Raw genomic sequence first — 15,545 nt, forward strand, 5'->3', positions numbered from 1 at the left:
TGTCTCTGTCTCTCTGTCTCTCTCTGTCTCTGTCTGTCTCTCTGTCTCTGTTTCTCTGTCTCTGTCTCTCTGTCTCTGTCTCTCTCTCTCTGTGTGTGTGTGTGTGTGTGTGTGTGTAGGTCAAAGGACAAGGACAATGGGGAATCAGCTCTGTCCTTTTACATGTGCATTTCAGGCATTTAAACTCAGCTCATCAGGCTTGGCAGCAAGTGCCTTACCTGCTGAGTCATCTTACCATGCCCTGTTTGTCCTTGTTTATTTCTTTGATCTTTGGGGGCGCTGGCCACCCACCTCCCAAATAAATCACACGGAGGCTTATTCTTACTAATGAATGCCAGGCCTTAGCTTGGCTTATTTCCAGCCAACTTTTCTCAAATCATTCCATCTATCTTATGCCTCTGGGCTTTTACCTTTTTCTATTTCTATATGCCTTTCTTGACTTCTTACTCCATGGCTTGCTGTGTAGCTGGGTGGCTGCCCCCTGGTGTCCTCCTCCTTCTTTTACTCCTAGATCTTCTCTTCCCAGATTTCTCCTATTTATTCTCTGCCTACCAGCCCCACCTATCATTTCTCCTGCCTTGCTATTAGCCATTCAGCTCTTTATTAAACCAATCAGATGTTTTAGACAGGCACAGTAACGCAGCTTCACAGACTTAAACAAATGCAACATAAAAAAATGCAATACATCTTTGCATCATTAAACAAATGTTCCACAGCATAAACAAATGTAACACATCTTAAAATAATATTCTACAACACTGTTTATTTTTAATAACAAAAATTGTGCTACTTGTTAATAAAAAAAATCATACAACATGGAAGCACGATGTGGTTCTAGTCTTCAGTCATGACACTCTCCTTCCCCTATGTGTTTTTCAGTCATCCCCCACAAATCCTGGAAGGCAGACGCCTGTATGATCCCCCGCTTAACAGATGGGTAAATAGAGTCACAGAGAGATTGACTTGTGCTAAGATCATAGAGCAGGAAGAGGCAGGATCCAACCTGAAAAGCCTGGCAGATATGGCCAAACACCTAGAAGTAACGAGGGATTTTTAAAAATATTTTAATTTATTTATTTTTTAATTACACTCATGTTATTCATTAATTACACTCATGATATTAATTACATTTGTGGCATTCATTGATTACATTCACAGTATTCATTCAATAATTATATTTATGATATTCTTTAATAGCATTAATTGTATTGATTTATTACATTCATGTTATTATGCCCTGATACTACTGTCTGTCTGTGGGGTTTTTCCATCATACAAAACAGAGATTCTGTACTTGGGAAATCATTGCTCTATGTTCCTTTCTTCTCCATCTTGAGATAACGTCTAATCTTTCTGTCTCTATGAATTTGTATATTCTATATATTTCAGGTAATACAATTCTATAGTATTTGTCCTTTTTTAATGTAAAAACATTTTATGCACAACTGCAGGAGAAACAATACACAGATAGCCTGAACATAAAAATAGGTTATAATTTAAAAGTCCAGGGTTATTTTAAACAGTAAAATATTTTCCATAAGAGGAATTCTTAAGCAAAAGGCAGGAGTTCTGTTTGAAAAATCGTATTTGCTAAACCAGGTATGGTAACACATACCGGTAATGCCAGCATTTAGATGAAGACAGAAGGAGCAGACGTTTAGGGTCCCCCTACAGCTGCATAGAGAGTGTGCAACCCGTGTGGTGCTGAAGTTGGGCCTGGGGTGTGAGCTCAGGCCACAGTCCCTAACTCTGTCCCTCCCTTTTCATAGGCCCTAACCAGAGGCATGCGGCTGCCCCGCTTCTCCAGCGCTTTAGTGTTTTCACTCTTGATAGCACAGACCTGCATCCTGGTCTTCCTGGTCTCGCGGCAAACGCCACGGTCCCCAGCGGGCAGTAGGGAGCATGTGCACGTGCTGGTGCTGTCCTCGTGGCGCTCGGGCTCCTCTTTTGTGGGCCAGCTCTTCAGCCAGCACCCAGATGTCTTCTACCTGATGGAGCCGGCTTGGCACGTGTGGGATGCCCTGTCGCAGGGCAGTGCCCCCGCGCTCCACATGGCCGTGCGCGATCTGGTCCGTTCAGTGTTCCTATGCGACATGGACGTGTTTGATGCCTACCTGCCCTGGCGCCGCAACATCTCAGATCTCTTCCAGTGGGCCGTGAGCCGCGCGTTGTGCTCGCCTCCGGTCTGCAACGCCTTTGCTCGCGGCCACATCAGCAGCGAGGAGGTGTGCAAGTCTCTGTGCGCAACGCGGCCCTTCGGCCTGGCCCAGGAAGCCTGCAGCTCTTACAGCCACATAGTGCTCAAGGAGGTGCGCTTCTTTAACCTGCAGGTTCTCTACCCGCTGCTCAGTGACCCCGCGCTCAACCTACGCATCGTGCACCTGGTGCGCGACCCGCGGGCGGTGCTGCGCTCCCGAGAGCAGACTGCCAAGGCGCTGGCGCGGGACAGCGGCATCGTCTTGGGTACTAACGGCACGTGGGTAGAGGCGGACCCCGGGCTGCGCGTGGTCAGTGAGGTGTGCCGCAGTCACGTGCGCATCGCAGAGGCCGCCTTGCACAAGCCACCGCCCTTCCTGCAAGATCGCTACCGCCTGGTGCGCTACGAGGATCTGGCCCGCGACCCGCTCACCGAGATCCGTGAGCTGTACGCCTTTACCGGCCTGGACCTCACGCCGCAGCTCCAGACTTGGATCCACAACATCACACACGGCTCAGGGCCAGGCGCACGCCGTGAGGCCTTCAAGACCTCATCCAGGGATGCGCTCGTTGTGTCCCAAGCCTGGCGTCACGCGCTGCCCTTTGCCAAGATTCGGCGGGTCCAGGAACTGTGTGCGGGAGCACTGCAGCTGCTGGGTTACCGACCTGTGTACTCGGAGCTTGAGCAGCGGGACCTCTCTCTGGACCTCCTGCTGCCGAGAGGCATGGACAGTTTCAAGTGGGCTTCTTCCACTGATGCGCAGTCAGAATCTTAAGAGTTTTAGTGGATGGGGCTGGAGAGATGGCTCAGAGGTTAAGAGCATTGACTGTTCTTCCAGAGGTCCTGAGTTCAATTCCCAGCTCCACATGGTGGCTCACAACCAACTATAAAGAAATTTGGTGCCCTCTTCTGGCCTGGAAGCAGACAGAACACCGTATACGTAATAAATAAAATAAATCTTAAAAAAAAAAAAAAAATTAGTGGAGAGTCCCAGCTCTGACGTTAGGGCCTAGCAGAGTATGATAAAGAAAGGGTTTGGAAACCCAGAAGGAAGTCCACTACCAGAAGCTGGGAGGGTGGGTGGTCTTGCCCTGTACTAGGAAAGGATTGAGTCCGATTTCCATATTTTTTTTTTCTCCCCAGATTATGGTTTTCCTTTGAGTCCTCTAGGATCTGGGTTCCCATCAAGCACTCTCTTATGGAGAATGAAACCCCTGCCCACTTCCTCTGGTCACAGGGGCAGCCAGACTCAGACTTTCCCTTTTTCCTTTCTCTTCTCTTTGGTAACACCATGCAATAGCAGAGAATGGTGTCCCAGGCCCGGTCGGGAGTGGAAGGGTACTGCTGTAGGCCGGCTCCTAAAATGTGTGCACCTGCTGTTGGACCCCAAAGTTTAGGGTCTCAAGTGGGCGCCCCAAGAACCCAGACTCCAGTCCAGTTGATGCAACAGCACGAGGATTTTATTGAAGCTTCTGTACAGAAGGGCAAACTCTGCTCCTAAGAGCAAGAGCCGCATCTTACTGCAGCCCCATGGGGGCTTTTAAAGGAAAAACCCACAAAAGCCCTAAGATTGCAATTCCCATACAATTTCGTTTCACAAGATCATGGTCTGATCACAGAGTGGGTACAGTCACGTCCGCATGTACATTCTTCCTGAAACCTCAAGGAGGGTACCAGGGCGGGAGTGGAGTTTACACAAGGGTCACAGTGGTCCTTCCTGGAACACTTGCAACTATCCCAGTCACAGTTGAGCACATTTCTTAACAGAAATCTTTTTACATTGTTACATTGTTACAGGGGTGATTGAGTAGTGACTGAGTCAGGTGGCCCTTGGAACTAGTTTTCTTTTTAGTTCCTTATTTCCTGGGGCTTGGGGGTGTAAGGCTGAAGGCTTAGGGTCTTTCACCTGCCTCACATTTGCTCACTCTGACCTCTGTTCACCCCTGTGTCCTCTTCTCATGGTCCATCAAAGGCTTGGATGGTGGTGTGCATGGTCGAGAAGGAATCAGAGAGGATGCCTCTTGTGGTTTCCTCTTAGACTCTTTGCCTGACCTTCTTGGGAGGAGCCCAGGCACACACCCCATGCCTGAGGATGATGAATTTTTAATGAGACTTTGATTTGTCCTGAAGTGAAAAATCCTAATTATGGAAATAAACATCATAAATAAGTTGCATGATCCAGATCATAGTTTATAGCCTACCACGTTTGAAAAGTAACCCAAGAAGTAACAGGACTTGTCCGAGGTTCCATCTTAAGAAGGGTGAAGAAAGGAGAGAGATGGATTTGCTCTGGGAGAAGAAAGGAGAGAGATGGATTTGCTCTGGGCGTGCAGTGGTAAGAGGGGAAGATCCAACTTTGCTTAGCTCTGTCTCCTATCAGCAATAATACCTAGACATAGTTGTCCCTTATAAAATACAACTAGGGGAAACAGGAAATGGTAAAATTCTGGGTCCGGAGCAGAGAACCCCAAGTGTAACCTAGAAGGAGACAAAGAAGAGGGGGGAGGGAGCTGGGGAGATCTGGGCAGCAAGCCAAGTCCAACCAGTGGCAGAGTTAGAGCCTGGCTAGGTCAGTGTCTGGGAGGCAGGTGGGGGCAGGTCATGGGGTGCCTGGAACTCAGGCTTGCCAGGAGCTTAGAAGAGAAAACGCTTCAAGGGTGATTCTGCCTTGCCTTGGTTCTTCTAGACAGAGTAAGAGTACTTCCTGCAAACCACACCTAGCTCTGACAGCAAAGGGGCTCATTCAAGGGAGGCTGGGCGTGCAGAACTTAGCCCTAAACTCGGGAAACAAGAGCCAGTGAATGAAGAGTAAATGTTTAAAAGAAGGGCAGGCTTCCTTTCTCAGGCCAGGACAAGGAAGTGGCTTTGAGCCCACACCAAGGACCACAAATCCAATAGGGACACACACTGATCCGGGAACTCTCCATTGTTGTCACAACATCATCATCCTCATGATTGTTGGTTCCTGATTCTCAATGTAGGTGTGGCCTTCAACAACTGGTGGAATTTAGCACAAAGGACAGGATACATGATTTGAAGACTTTAGGCTTTTTTTGTGGGGAGGGGGCTCATGTAGCCCAGGTTTTCTTCAAACTCACTGTGTAGCTAAGAATGACCCAGAACACATGTGTGTGCATGTGTGCATACATCCATGTCTTAGTTACTTTCCTATTGCCATGATAAGACACCATGACCAAGGCAACTAATAGAAAAAGGCATTTAATTTGGGGATTATAGTTTCAGAGGGTGAGTCCACAACCATCATGTCAAGAAGCATGGCAGCAGGCATAGCCCTCGAGCAGTAGCTGAGAGCTTGTATCTTGAGACACAAGATGACAGAGAGAGAGAGAGAGAGAGAGAGAGAGAGAGAGAGAGAGAGAGAGAGAGAGAGAGGAGGGCGCTGCTAACTGGCTTGTGTTTTTGAAACCTCAAAAACCCAACCCTCCTCCAACAAGGCTACATGTTATTCTTCCCAAACAGCTCCATATATGAGCCTATGGGGCGTATGAATGTGGGTGCATGTAGAGATCAGAGGACAACCTTGGGTGTCTTCTCTTTCCACTTTTTAATTCTCTTATCACTGTATGCATGATGTGTATGTGGGAGCTCACATGTGGAGGTCAGAGGTCAACTTGGTGAGTTCCAGGATTCAAACTCGGATCATAAGTCTTTTGTGTCAAGCGGTTTTACTCCATGAGTCTTCAGCCTTCTCCAGCCCTGGAGAGAGAGAGAGAGAGAGAGAGAGAGAGAGAGAGAGAGAGAGAGAGAGAACTTGCTAATGTAGGTATGTGCCTGTGTGCCTGTGTTGTGAACCAACGTGTAGGTACTGGTAATTGAACCCAGAACCTCTGGAAGAGAAGCTAGTGCTCTTAACCTTGGAGCTGTCTCTCTATTTTCTTTGAAACAGGGTCTCTTGTTTTTACCACTGAGCACACCAGACTAGCTGGTCTTTGAGCTCCTGGGGTTCTCCTGACTGCACCTCCTATTTTACTGTAGGAGCCCTAAGGTTACACACACACACACACACACACACACACACACACACACACACACACACATCCGTCAGCTTCTATGTGGGTTCTGGAGATTTGAACTCAGGTCCTCAGCACAGCAAATGCTTTTCCCCACTAGACCATCTCCAAAGTATGACCTAGAACTTATGACCCTCCTGCTGTTGTAGGGGAGAGACCCAAAGACCATTCAGCACAACCAAAGCTCGAATTGAGAGTCTGCACTCAGCCAGCGGCCCCTGCCTGGAGAGAAACACTTCTCCTAGAACAGCCCTGAATGCATATTACAAGGAATTTTTAAAGACAAAAAACACAGAAAAACTGCATTCTGGTTGGCAGCTGCAGGGGGAAGCAAGCAAGCAATTTAACGAGAGCCAAGAATATGCAGTTAGCTGGGGCATTTCAACTGCCAATTTCTAGAACAGGGTTAGGTGCTTTCCCAAGGGACTTTTCAGGACAGGGGACAGGAACCAAAGATGGCTTCAGCTAAGATAAGATGGAGAACTTTGCCCTGTTACACTGCCTCCACCTCCTGTGTGCTGGGATTAGAGGCATTATGCCTCTGCATCTGTTTTCTGTGGTATGTGGTATTGGGATTGAACTAGAATTTCAGGCATGCTGGGCAAGCATGCTACCAACTGAGATTCACATCATCTTCATCTTTCAAGCTTTCGAAGCTTCAAGCTACATAAAAACCTGTTTCTACCCCTGCTGACAATGTGAGCATGATGTTTAAAGCCCTAATTTCATTTGTTTGTTTGTTTGTTTATTTATTTATTTTTGGTTTTTTGAAACAGGGATTCTTTGTGTAGTTTTGATGCCTGTCCTGGATCTCGCTCTGTAGACCAGGCTGGCCTCGAACTCACAGAGATCCGCCTGGCTCTGCCTCCTGAATGCTGGGACTAAAGGCGTGCGCCACCACTGCTCAGCTTGTTTATTTATTTGTTTGTTTGTTTTTGAGATGGCATTTCTCTACATAGCCCTGGCTGTCCTGGGACCAGGTTGGCTTCAAACTCAGAGAGATCTGCCTGCCTTTGCTTCCTGAATGCTGGGATTAAAGACAGGCTAAACTCTAATTTTATTAATGGGCAGCTCAGAATCTACTTAGGCTAATGCAACAAAATGCCTTAGATTGTGTATGTGTCATTTTTCTCATAGCTTTTCAGAAAGAACAACTTAGCAGGGAAGGAACCAGGGCTGGAGAGGTGGCTCAGCATTTCAGTGATGTCATTTCATTGTGACAGACTTCGGTGGAGCAGAGCAATTCACATCATGATGACCAGGAAACAAACAAAAGTGGGATACATGAATGGGCCAGAGCAAGGTACGGCCACGAGGGTATGCCCCCAGTGATGAGCTTCTTCCAGTCAGCTTTTGACCACCTTCCAATAATTCCATCATATTGGGAGTCATTCAAACCATCTATTCATTCATTAGGTCAGATCCACCATGGTCTAACAGTCTCAGATAAAGCCCTCAACAGACACACCCAGAGGTGTGCTTTACTAATCCCTTAGGTAATCTTCAGTCTGCTCAAGTTGACCATGAAGGTCCATCAGCACAAACTGTGACTTATAAACCACAAGCGAGGTGCTGGCAGTGTCTAAAGAATAGCACTTCGGTAAAGACTAGTTCTGTGATCACACTACGGGAAGGGACAGGGCAGCTCTCTTGGGCCTATTTATTTTTGAGATCAGGGCTTGTTATGTATTAGAATAACACCCAAGGTAGCTTGAAATTTACTGTGTAGCTAAGTAGCCCAAGTTGACCTCAAGCTTGTGGCAATTTTCCTACCTGTGTCTCCCAAGTGCTCGTATTACAAGTCTGCACCACCCTCCCAGCCTCAGGCTTGCTTTGTAAAGGGGATCCATCCCATAGTGAGGGCTTCAGCCTTTGTCTATCCAGTGGTCACCCTAAGGTCGGTCCACATCCTAACACCATCACCTTGGAAGTTAGGATTTACTCTTTCTGGCTCTCTTTTCTTCTCTGATGGCTCACTGTGTTGTCTGAGATGGCTCAAACTCAGGCCTCCTGCCTACACTTCCTGAGCTCTGGGATTATAGGTGCATGCCACTACACCCAGCACAAGACTGCAACATTTGAATTTGGGGGTCCACAGCAGAAAGACTTGATCCATATAGCTCAATACATGAGCTGGGATTCAAACTCACAGCCTTGCCAGCGTGGTGGTGGTGGTGGTGGTGGTGGTGGTGGTGGTGGTGGTGGTGGTGGTGACGATGATGGTCGTGGTGCATGCCTTTAATACCAGCACTCAGGAGGCAGAGGCAGGTGGTTCTCTGAGTTCAAGGCCAGCCTGGTCTACAGAGTGAGTTCCAGGACAGCCAGAGCTACACAGAGAAACCCTGTCTTGAGCAGCTCCCTACAAAAGAACTAAAAACAAAAACAAAGAAACAAACCTCAAAGGTTTGACTTCACCATTAACGGTCCCAGCAAGTAAACCACACTAGGGATGAAAGTAGACCCCAGCAAAGGACCACACCACAGGCTTAGAAATCAATATCACTTGACCTTGACTATGGCATGGTCCCTTGAAGTTAGGGAATCACCCAAGCACTTGTCTACAAATGTCTCAGAAACCAAAACTACTGAGCAGTATGGTGGGCAATTGCAGTCCCTCTGCTTGATCCCTTTCCTGCCTGCGTGCTCTTCCCCAGCCTGCCTTCCTGCTTTGTGCTGGTCACTGAGGATAAAAAAGAACCAGCTGCACCCCTTCCCTAAAGGAGTCCACCATCAAATGAGAGAGTCAGCCTAGGAACAGACCATCCCAATTTTTATGGTATGCGCAGGCGGAGTAAAATGAAGTAGCTGCTTAGAATGCCAGAGCTAAGAACAATAAATAAATAATTTTTTTTAAAGTCAAAACAAAAAATAATAGCCAAAACCCCCAGCCGCAGTCCTCACAGCTGGACTGTGATATTGTGGTGTGACTGGCATGCACCAGCTGCACATTTTACGTATGAAGTTTGACTGGGTTGTACGTTTGTATGTATGGCGTCAAATCACCACGTCGTCGCCACATTCAGTGTCACCAAATTACAAAGTTACAAGTGAATTCTTCCCTTATGGCCTCTGAATTTTGTGTTTGTCTCTGAAATCTTTATCCTGTTCAGGATTATAAACGTGCCTTCATGCTTACTTCCAGTGGTTTTTAATGTAGCGTTTCCCATCAGCAGCAGTCATAGGTATAAGGAATCCTATTTCTGGCCAGAATGACGTGTGAGGCAGAGTTACTTACATCAACTTTCTCAGGAAAGCCTTTGTCACACTGCCCTCTACTGACCCATTTGTTCTTTACACTTAGCTTGCTTGAACTGAGATCTCTCTAGCCAGCACATTTACTCCACTGAAGTGGATTAACAGGACAATTTCTTGAGGGGAAAAAAAGTAACTAATACAGGGTGTCACTGTATATCACTGGCTGTCCTGGAACTCACCATGTAGACCAAGTTGGCTTTGAACTCAAAAAGATCTACCTTCCTTGGCCCCCCAAGTGCTGGGATTAAAGGCATGTACCACCAACACTCACAAAATGTATAGCACAGGCTGGCATCGAATTTGGAATCCTCCTGCCTCTGTTTCTTCAGCATATCCTTAGAGTGTGTGTCACCACAACTGGATCTTTGTTTTGTTTTGTTTTGTTTTTCAAGACAGGGTTTCTTTGTGTAGCTTTGGAGCCTATCCTGGAACTCCCTCTGTAGACCAGGCTGGCCTCAAACTCAGGGATTTATCTGCCTTTGCCTTCCAACTGCTGGGATTAAAGGCATGCATCACCATGCCTGGCTTCTTTCTCTCTTTCTCTTTCTCTCTCGCTCTTTCCTTCAACTTTATTTGTGGGATGGAAGGATAACTCAGTGGTTAAGAGCAGGCTGCTCTTCCAGAGGAACGGGGTTTGATTCCCAGCACCCACATGGCAGCTCACAGCTGTCTGTAACTCCACTTCCAAGGGATCTGACATCCTCTTCAGCTTCCAGGGCACCAGGCATATATTCGGTGCAGAGACATACCGACAGGCAAAACATTCATACACATTAAAAAATCATTATTAGCCCAGTGGTGGTGAGTCACACCTTTAAACCCAGCACTCAGGAGGCAGAGACAGGTGGACCTCTGAGTTTGAGACCAGCCTGGTCTACAGAGTGAATTCCAGGACAGCCAGTGCTACACAGAAAAACCCTGTCTCAAAAATAAAATAAAATAAAACCAAACCAAACTGTCATTACTGTGTGTAGGTGTGTGTGTCCATTGGCACATGTGTGGCCATAGGACAACTCTGTGGAGTTGGTTCTCTTCTCTGACCTTTACATGGGTTCTGGAGAGCAAACTCAGTCGATCAGGCTTATGTAGCAGGTGTCTTTATCCACTGAACCATCTCACTGGCACATCTCTTTATTTTTTGAGACAACGGCTCACACTGTAGACCAGGCTAGCCTGAAACTCACTACGGAGCCCAGGTTGGCCTAGAACTCTTGGGTGGCTTCCCTGTCTCAGACTCCTAAGTTCTATGTGATTACTGGAGAGAGCACCTACAATCAGCTCCCACAAATCCCTTTTCCTTCTCTTTCCCTTCCTCATTTTCCCAGTCATTAAAATTTTAGTAACATGTCGTGGCTAGACTGAAAGTGCTTTTATTATTCTTCCTGAGGATAATTCTTTCTGGTCGAATCTGGACAGGTGGCTGCTGGGACTTCCACAGGGGATGTGGTGCATTCTGGTTAATCCCCCATTTCTGGCATTGCACCCTCTCTTCCGTGCTCACTACTCTTTACCTCTGCTCTAGTTCACACAACACTTCTTTAGAAAAGGCATAAGAATACACGTTTTCTGAGTCCTTTGGGTCTAATACCTTTCTTTGACTCTCTCAGCAGTTAAGAGCATTTGTTGCTCTTCCAGAGGATCCTAATTCAGTTGCAAGCACCCCATTCAGGCAGCTCACAATCACTTGTAACTCTAGCTCCAGGGGATTTGACACAGGCACACAGTGATATACACTTATGAAGACAGACACATATATACATAAATAAAAACAAAGTTAATCTTAAAAATAAGCTTCCAGTTATAGTTTGGTGATAGGATTCTAAATTCAAAATAGATTTTCCTGCTTTGGTGCACAGGCGACTGTCATATAACCCCCAAATAATGGGTTCTTCCCCTTGAAATGGATTCTGGCAATCTTGACAATGCATTGAAGAGATGGCTTTTTTTTTCTTTTGGTGTTTTTTTTTTTTTTTTTTTCCTGAGACAGGGTTTCTCTGTAGCTCTGGAGCCTGTGCTGGAACTTGCTCTATAGACCAGGCTGGTATCAAACTCACAGAGATCAGCCTGGCTCTGCCTCCTGAGTGCTGGGATTAAAGGAGTGTGCCACCACTGCTCGGCGAAAAGATGACTTTTAACATTTAGTATTTTTGTTTTGGATAAGATTCTTGGTTGACCAAAAGAAAAGAGAAGAAAAACCCAGCGGCATTGTTATGGAACAAACATTAGAAGCATTCTAAAATTCGGCTTCAGGAGGATTCAGGATGCTGCTAATCAGTCATCTTACTAATATCCTTGAAAGAGAAATGCTGTGTATTTTGCACATGATGCTTTCAAATTTAAAGTAAGTTCGGCTTTCACTGCCTACTTACTGAAGTGGTATGTGACTTTACTATGTCATGAGGACCCACATACTGTTTTGTTTTGTTTGTAGCCCAGGCTGGCCTTGAATTCACAGAGATCACTGCCTCCCGAGTGCTGGGTTTAAAGGCATGGACCACCATGCCCAGCTAGGAGCCAGGTATTTTTCACAGTGTAACTTTTAAAATCTATTTGTGTGTGTGTGTGTGTGTGTGTGTGTGTGTGTGTGTGTGTGTGTGTGTGTCTACACTAAGCTCTTGTTTCTGTCTTTCTGTTTTTCTTTCTTTCTTTCTTTCTTTCTTTCTTTCTTTCTTTCTTTCTTTCCTTCTGCCGAATGCTGTTTATTGAACGAGGGAGAAGGTCTTAAATACAGGCTTACAGCACAATGGGAGAACCCCAGAGGGCAGAAGTTTGCTACAGATGTTTTACAATCTTGCATCTAAGCTGTTAACGCCCATTATGCAGGATGCACAGACAAGGAACTTCTCTTAAGCATTCAGGAGGGTGGAACCCAGCTAGGAATTAGCATAGGGAGGATATCAAGAGCAAGGTCAGCAAGCCAGGCAACAGCTACCCAAAACGGGGGCCAGAACCCTACAGGTCCCCCTTTTACTAAAAAAATGAGCTTCTGACTTAGGTTGCATGGGACGTCAGCAGGTCACCTTACCCGTCATGGAGACGCCTGCCCAGGCCACATAGGTGCTCTGTCTTAGGTTGGTGAAGCTCTTGTTTCTTTTTTTTTTTTTAAGCTCTGGTTTAATGGATAAAGCATTCCTGGGTGATTCTCCAGCCTCCTAGAGAGGAGACAGGGATGAGAGACTTAGCGCTACATAGTGAAATACTGTCTCAAAAATAGCAGAAAAAAAAATCCCCCAAACAAACAAGGAACAATGAATGCAGAAAAAAAATCTTTTTAAATTGGCCATAAAGGAAATTCATCATTTTGTCCTTATGAATTTGTTTCCCCAACTTTAAACATCTAAGGACTGGTTTTCTGGATGCCTGAGGTAAAGGAATAGCCTTCATACTTTGAATTTACATTGCTGGCTCTTTCTCTCTCTCTCTCTTTCTTCCTTTCTTCCTTTGTTTCTTTCTTTTTTTCTTTCTTTCTTCTGGTGAGAAAAGGGTTTATTTGAGTTTACAAGTTACAGTCCATCATCAAGGGAAGCAAGAGCTTAAGACAGGAATCTGAGTTAGGAACTCAGGCAGAGACCACAGGGAAGCCCCAGGCTCACAATCAGCTACCTTTCTTATATAGCCCATCTGCCTAGGGCTGGTACCACCACAGTGGGTTGTATTCCCACCCCTACCCTCCACTCCCCATCAATTGGCAGTTAGGCAAATACCACCTCAGACATTCCCATAAGCCAGGCTAATGCCTCAATTGAGAGTCCTTCTTCCCAGGAGTGTCAAGTTCACAACCGAGGTTAGCCATTACACATAGTAAGGTCACTGATAAAATGGTGTGCCAGAAGTAACCATACTGGACACAAGTAAGGACCAACAGCCTGGGCCAGGAGGAGCCTCACATCAGAATCGTGCCTCCATCCCTCCTTAGTGTCCTTGTTCCCCATGAGAGGCACCTCAGTAGTCAGTGTTTGGGAAAGGTTTGAGCACAGGTGTTGGGCCTGTGGAAAGGTTTTTCAAAGAGCCTATTGGAGCTGCTGTCTGTGTGTACCCCGGGTGTGCTAGCGCATGTCTTTTTTTTTTTTAATTTATTTTTCTATTATCAGCTTGATACAGTATAAATTCTTATCCTAATAGTGAAATGTTTCATTGAGGCTTGCCCAGTGATTGAGTAAAACCAAAACTTATTATAAGCCACAGTCATCCTAGGGTCCCCCTACTATGTAGCCTCCCTGGTTCTGTGGGTTGCAGTCTGATTTTCTTTGCTTTATATCTAGAATCCACTTATGAGTGAGTACATACCATGTTTGTCCTTCTGGGTTTGGGTTACCTCACTCAGGATGATATTTTCTAGTTCCATCCATTTTCCTGCAAATTTCATGCTGTCATTGTTTTTCTCTGCTGAGTAGTACTCCATTGTGTATATGTACCACATTTTCTTAATCCATTCTTCAGTTGACAGGCATCTAGGTTGTTTTCAGGTTCTGGCTATTATAAATAGTGCTGCTATGAACATAGTTGAGCATGTATCTTTGTGGTATAATTGAAGTTCTTGTTTCTTAACTTGATTCATAGTTGATGCCCCATTTGAAAAATATATTTGTGTGTGTGTGTGTGTGTGTGTGTGTGTGTGTGTGTGTGTGTGTATGTGTGTGACACATGTGTACATACAGGTACTCTCAGAGGCCAGGAGAGGGTGTTGGGTCTCCTGGAACAGGAGTTACAGGCTATTGTGAGTTTCCTGACAGGTCCTCTGGAAGAGCAGGAAGCACTCTTAATCACTAAGCCATCTTTCCAGGCCCCTGCACACTCCCCACCCCTTGAGACAGAGTCTATGTAGCCCAGGTTGGCTCTATACTTACAGTAATCTTCCAAGATCTGGAATTACAGGTTTGTGCTATCACACCTGACACTCTTATGCTTTCAGAACACAGTCTGTTTTCTTTTAAATTCTTTTTCATGTTTATAAAAATATGGCCAGGTGGTGGTGGCACAGGTCTTTAATCCCAGCACTTAGGAGGCAGAGGCACGTGGATCTCTGTGAGTTCAATGTCAGCCTGGTCTACGAAGTGAGTTCCAGAACAGTCAGGGCTATATAGAGAAAACTTGTCTCAAAAATAAATAAATAAATAAGCCGAATGCTTCACAAATTTGCATGTCATCCTCATGCAGGGGCCATGCTAATCTCTGCATCATTTCAATTTTATGTGTTTGCAGTGGAAGGGAGCACTCCTTTTCTTTTTTTTTTTTTTTTTTTTTTTAATGGTAGAAGCCAGACATAGTCTATACAGCGAGTGAGTTCCAAGCCAGCCAAGACAACATAGCAACACCTTGTTTCAAAAACAAACAAACAAAACCGGTAATAGAAATGGAGGCAATTTCTTAAGAAAGAGAAAGGAGAGGACTAGCTGCCTGGGAAAAGGTATACACCCTGTCTTAGGGTTTCTATTGCTGTGATGAAACACCATGACCTAAAAGCAAGTTGGGGAGGAAAGAGTTTATTTAGCTTATTCTTCCAGATCATAGTGCATCATGGGAGGATATCAGAACAAGGAACTCAAACAGGGCTGGAACCTAGAGGCAGGAGCTGATGTAGAGGTCATGGAGGGGAGGTGCTTACTGGCTCACTTCCTCAGGATTGCTCAGCCTGCTTTCTTATAAAACCTAGGACCACTATCCCAGAGATGGCACCACTTACTATGTCCTGGGCCCTCTCCCATTGATCACTAATTGAGAAAATACCTTACAGCTGGATCTCACAGAGGCTTTTCCTCAAATGAGGCTCCTTCCTCTCTGATGACTCTAGCTTGTGTCAAGTTGACACACAAAATCAGCCAGTACACACTCAAATCCAAAACACTTTTTTTTTTTTGTATGGGGGTGGGTGGGTGTTCGAGACAAGGTTTCTTGTGTAGCCTTGGCTGTTCCAGAACACTCTCTGTAAACCAGGCTGGCCTGGAGCTCACAGAGATCTGACTGCCTCTGCCTCCCGAATGCTGGGATTAAAGGTGTGCATCACCACCGCACAATTAACGTCTTATTTTGTTTATTGGTTATTTGGGTATTGAACCTCCGGT

General features: G+C 45.8%; 1 protein-coding gene and 1 non-coding gene across 13 annotated transcripts in view; one reads left to right on the forward strand and one right to left on the reverse strand.

Annotated features, from left to right (window-relative positions):
• LOC128103424 (carbohydrate sulfotransferase 5) overlaps positions 1–4,374 on the forward strand; it is a 45,711-nt gene extending 41,337 nt beyond the window's left edge. For all 12 annotated transcript variants that reach the window (XM_052727819.1, XM_052727821.1, XM_052727815.1 and 9 more), the window contains one exon: positions 1,770–4,374. In XM_052727819.1, the coding sequence (XP_052583779.1) occupies positions 1,785–2,972 (1,188 nt within the window). In that variant the 5' untranslated portion in view covers positions 1,770–1,784 and the 3' untranslated portion in view covers positions 2,973–4,374. The remainder of the gene's footprint in view (positions 1–1,769) is intronic.
• A 10,221-nt stretch (positions 4,375–14,595) lies between these two features.
• On the reverse strand, positions 14,596–14,697 carry LOC128104815 (U6 spliceosomal RNA). The gene has a single exon (XR_008216118.1). It is a non-coding gene; the product is annotated as a U6 spliceosomal RNA (small nuclear RNA).
• Positions 14,698–15,545: the final 848 nt, after the last annotated feature.

This window comes from Peromyscus californicus, unplaced genomic scaffold (assembly GCF_007827085.1).
Source record: "Peromyscus californicus insignis strain IS unplaced genomic scaffold, ASM782708v3 Scaffold_8__1_contigs__length_139910024, whole genome shotgun sequence".
NCBI lineage: Eukaryota > Metazoa > Chordata > Mammalia > Rodentia > Cricetidae > Peromyscus > Peromyscus californicus.